The sequence below is a fragment of the Photinus pyralis genome, unplaced genomic scaffold (genome assembly GCF_008802855.1).
Source record: "Photinus pyralis isolate 1611_PpyrPB1 unplaced genomic scaffold, Ppyr1.3 Ppyr1.4_LG1, whole genome shotgun sequence".
Taxonomy (NCBI): Eukaryota; Metazoa; Arthropoda; class Insecta; order Coleoptera; family Lampyridae; genus Photinus; species Photinus pyralis.
This window is the reverse complement of record NW_022170249.1, coordinates 2,538,387-2,543,075: the sequence shown is the minus strand read 5'-3', so window position 1 is coordinate 2,543,075 and position 4,689 is coordinate 2,538,387. Positions and strand designations below refer to the sequence as shown.

General features: G+C 37.5%; 1 protein-coding gene across 1 annotated transcript; it reads right to left on the bottom strand.

Annotated features, from left to right (window-relative positions):
* Window positions 1–3,315: 3,315 nt before the first annotated feature.
* Window positions 3,316–4,150, bottom strand: LOC116174387 (trypsin alpha-4-like). Its single transcript, XM_031492307.1, has 2 exons — window positions 3,902–4,150; window positions 3,316–3,850 (listed from the first exon to the last, which is right to left on the bottom strand). The coding sequence occupies exons 1-2, from the start codon at window positions 4,102–4,104 to the stop codon at window positions 3,322–3,324; spliced, it is 732 nt and encodes a 243-aa protein (XP_031348167.1). The 5' UTR covers window positions 4,105–4,150; the 3' UTR covers window positions 3,316–3,321.
* Between the last annotated feature and the right edge of the window lie 539 nt (window positions 4,151–4,689).

The window sequence follows — 4,689 nt, the reverse complement described above, 5'->3', positions numbered from 1 at the left end:
AATTTTCAACTTTCTTGTGTTCTCGGAAATTCTGCCAAAATCTTCGTCCGCAGCGTGAAGGTGGCTTGATAGAGATGATGGATCGCTCTTCGCGTAATTTCTTTCTTCGGAATCCACATAGTGGACGGTTTGCCTTGAACACACGACGCACTCTGCAGCCGCGACTTGCGCAGATTTTGCACCCAGGATTGTCATTTAACGAATGTTGCTTTCTCACTATTTGCACTAATATTTATAGGTACCGCATTTTTAAGCTTTGACCCAATAAGTAATATCAAGTGAAAGTGGACGTGGACCAGCTGAAGGGGAAAAAACTAAAATGATGGACGACGTGTTTCACCGTAGAAGGTGCGTAAATAACACAAAGGCACACGTGGATAGAAAATAAATCAAAATAAGGTTTAATTTGTTAATGAATGAATGATTTCTGTATTAATTAACGAATGCGAATTAATTAAAAATACACACGTAACGAATTAAGTTTAAGTAAATATACATAAAGCGTTTGAAGTTTGTTTTAAAAGGGAAACTTTTGTAGGAATAACGAATAAGATCATATTCGTATTTCAGTACGTGGTCCAAAGAATCAATAGTCAGAATAGGCGAGCGATTTTATTATTTGACTTTATACCATTAGATATCTCAACTAAGTACGCTGTACTCCCAAATATTCTTGAAAAAGTTTTTGAATCAGCTCAAAATGTTTAATCGGAATACTTCACTTTATAATTTAGAATTGAACACAGGAAGTGAAATAAAGTTACAGGCAATTCGATAGTTTTCGTGACACTAACGATGTGGGGAATGTGTAATGCGAAAGTTATCGTTTTTGTACAAACATTACAATTTCCATACGCGTTACAAATGACTCTCGTTTTAAAAACATCAGTAACGAAGTGAAAATATTATTCGGTCTACGAAACGTGCAAAGTTTACGGGGTTTAATTTTTAGTAGGTCGCAGTTGAATTTCATTATTACACAAAATGTACGTGCGAGAATTAGAGACATAAAGTTGAAAGTTGAAAATTCCTCCTAGCGTGCCTGCAAGTCATATGCACAAATTTCATATTTTCAGTTTCTCTTATTCAAATAACTTAGTTTTTGATTTGAATAAAACTAGAAGTATTTATTTCGTGCATAATGTATGCAAACGTGAAGTTCGGGTGGGGGTGACCACCCTCTATTAATGGTGCATTACGCAGACGACCGAGGTTGAGGTTGTGGCATTTTATTTTAAAGCTATTGCTTTCAGCTTACGTGCATTTTGTCTCGTTAAATGCGGTTGCGACACTGAAATTTACTTAACATCACAAACAACCGAAAGCAACTTTGGAAGTAATTGCACCGAATTAAAGGTTCACTATTCATTGGAATGACACTAATAAATTATCTACAACGCTAGTTTTTAACAGCCGGTATGATGACTTTCCATTAAAAGACAACACACGGCAGCTATTAAAACGGCCGTCCTCTGCAATTAGCTCTACTGTGGATATCCATTTTATCGGTAGCTAAATGCTTTACAGTTTGGTACTAAATTTTACATTGTAACAATCCCCTTGGAAATTTACGGCTGAAATGTAAAATGCTTAACTATGCACTTAAAATTATATTAGACGAGCTTAACCGAATGTTCCTAACGAGGAAGAAACTAAAGAGGGATCTTCCAATAAATCCATTATATCTAGCCATTATATTCGTAACGGAGGTAGACAATAGAAACTAAATAGCTTAAATGTGACTTTGCTGTAATTACGTACGTGTAATTATGTACGTTATGGAATTCATCCGAAGAAAGGGATTAGTCATCTAAATGGCAGGTATGAACTCAGGATGCACATCAATCATGGGTAAGTAAGGATGGGAGCCAGTTACCTACGTTAATAGTTAAGAGGCTGAGAAATTAGTTGAAATTAGTTGTAAGGTAAGGGGAAATTTGAATTTTTCCATTTAAGGATTTTATCGACAGCATCCTATAAAAAGGTCAAATTTTAATCAAAGAGACCAAGCCTAAGGACGCATTAATTTTGATTTCCTCTTCCAGTATTATTCCTGGTTCCGCACGTTCAGAGAAAGAGCGATTAATTGTGTGCTAAATTTTGTCCATGAGGTGAATTGCAACTTTATTTTTAAATTTGTTGGTTTTTCGTCTTTTCGTGTGGATTTCTACGCTAAATTCTTTTGAGTACGAGCATAATTCCAAGTTAAGGTTAAGACCTCGCCTAAAATCAACATTGGCACCGGTTTCTTATTAAACCACCTAGCATTGTCGTCGAGGACGACCTGCAAATGCTCGTCATGAGTTGCAATGTCCTCACCCCTGATGAGTCCTGTAGTACCACCACCGCTTGAAGTCCAGCTAGGAGATCTGTGAGATCTGTCATAAGCCTTTGAGGGATGCCTGGGTCTGCAGGGCTGCCAAATGGAAGCCGGTGAACTCAATAAAGGCTTCTAATTGTGTTAATAGTAAGTCGGCAGCGGCAGAATTGATAGGTATCTGGGTGAAGGCTTGGTCACGGTCAATTTTTGAAAAGATAGTGGCGTTGGCTATCTTCGCAAATGCCGCATTTACGGTAGGTAAAGGATAGCGGTCAGGACGTAGGACTTTATAACTGTTGACTTGTAGTCCTGTTGCGGCCATCGGTTTTATTTTTCTTTAACTAATATAAAATTATAAAATAGATACAGGTTGCATTCCAAGTCAATTAAATTATCTGTTTCTGTAACTTGCTTTGCTTGCCATGATACGCTTCCTTCTCTGCTGTTAAAAAACGATTTAAATTTATCTCGAAATTGATAAACTTTCTTTGATGAACTACCACCGGTGTGTCTCAAATTGATAAAATTATCTACTGGGATTCCTACATACTCGACGTTTTCTGGTATAATCAATGGTGTTGAACGTTGTAATAGGTTATGTGAACAACAAGCCGCGGTTATAATTAGATCTACGGTTGAAAACTTCACTGTAGGTATAAAAAATTCGAAATGTTTGACATAAAATGCCAAACGCATTTTCTGTGGTTCTCCTTGCCCGAGCTAGACGACAGTTTATGAAAATCACTGTTGGCTTGATCTCTTGGATAGGGTGGTAAAATATGCCCTGTAAGCCAAAAAGCTTTATCGCCCACCAAGGATTTTATATATATATATATATATATATATATATATATTATTATATATTATATAGCATCCTTGATCGCCCACAATTACACGAGATATTACATTTGTTCCAGGTTAGTGACGTGAGGTAGGTTGACAGAATAAATAAAATATTGGAAAATTTAGCTTTTATTAGTATTTAAAGGGTTGCGTACTGGTTATAAGTTTTGATCGATGAAGGTTCTGAGAGGAGCAACATGGGCGTACACACCGGGATATTCTGGATGAGCGCATCCGTAACCCCAGGAGACGATTCCAACCTGCTTCTCACCAACTACGAGTGGTCCACCGGAATCTCCCTGACAAGAGTCTTTTCCTGGACTGCCAAAGCAGATCATGGTGTCGGTAATGCCACCACCGTAGCTTGTATTGCACTCTTTCCTGTCTACTTCTTTAACGTCAACGGCTTGTAGTTGCCGAGGAGAGGATCCTCCCGATGATAGGGTTCCCCATCCTGTGCACACTGCCTCACGATCACCTTCTGTTGCGTTCGCTTCTACCATTGCGATCGGTTTGCCGATATCCGAATCCTTGATGGGTTCAGCCAGAGTTAATACGGTGACGTCATCACTAATTGTAGATGGATTGTAGGCTGGGTTCTGTGCAATACTGGCCACCTTTATTACGACACCTTCAGAACCTTTGTAGGTGCTGGAGTGACGAATTGATAGTGAGCTAGCAGATGAGCTGTAAAATATTCGTTAATCTCGAGTACTAACTTAAAAGACTTTCTCATACCCGCTGGTACAGTGAGCCGCAGTAAGTACTTTGTTTGGTCCAATTATGGAGCCCCCACAAATATGACTGCCGTAATACTGCAAAGATACTTGGTATGGATAGTCCTCAATCTTGACAGGTTTACCACCAACGATTTTTCCATCAAGTCTCGGAGGTGTGGAGCGCTGTAGTTTTGCACCTGATGTTAAAACATTTGTGAACATACAATTTCATTTCAAAATGGTATAACTTACCCGCTGCTAAGGTGACTGCGGTTAGGAAAAGTACTAATCGGAACATGGTTGACATTGTTCTTAAGCAAAATAAACTGTCCGAAATATTTATAGTGCCTAGCACCTACTTATAATTATCATGACAAATGAACCTATCACACTTGAAACGATGTGATTCCTACATGAGTACTGCATAACGAACCACTTTGGAATTCACTTTAAATCGTTTGAGTATTTTTGTCCGATTATCTGTAATTGCCATAATATATTTTTAGCAGAGATTTTAAGAGTTTTTTAATAAGTACTTTTAATTGTTTTTGATATTTTAATCAAACATAACTTCGATGAAAGTTTCTGAATTTTTTCGTAAACTATCTATTATTCCATTATTAAAAGTCCTGGCATTTATATACTAGTTCACACTTATTATAAGCAAACCAGGGATGTTCATGTGTACAGAATTTTATGTACATGCTGGAAATAAAGAAATCAAATACCTTTCGTAAATAAAATCGTTAATTTGATTGATTGTGAGTAGCCATATATGGAGGATCCTAACTTAACTTCACGAAAAAA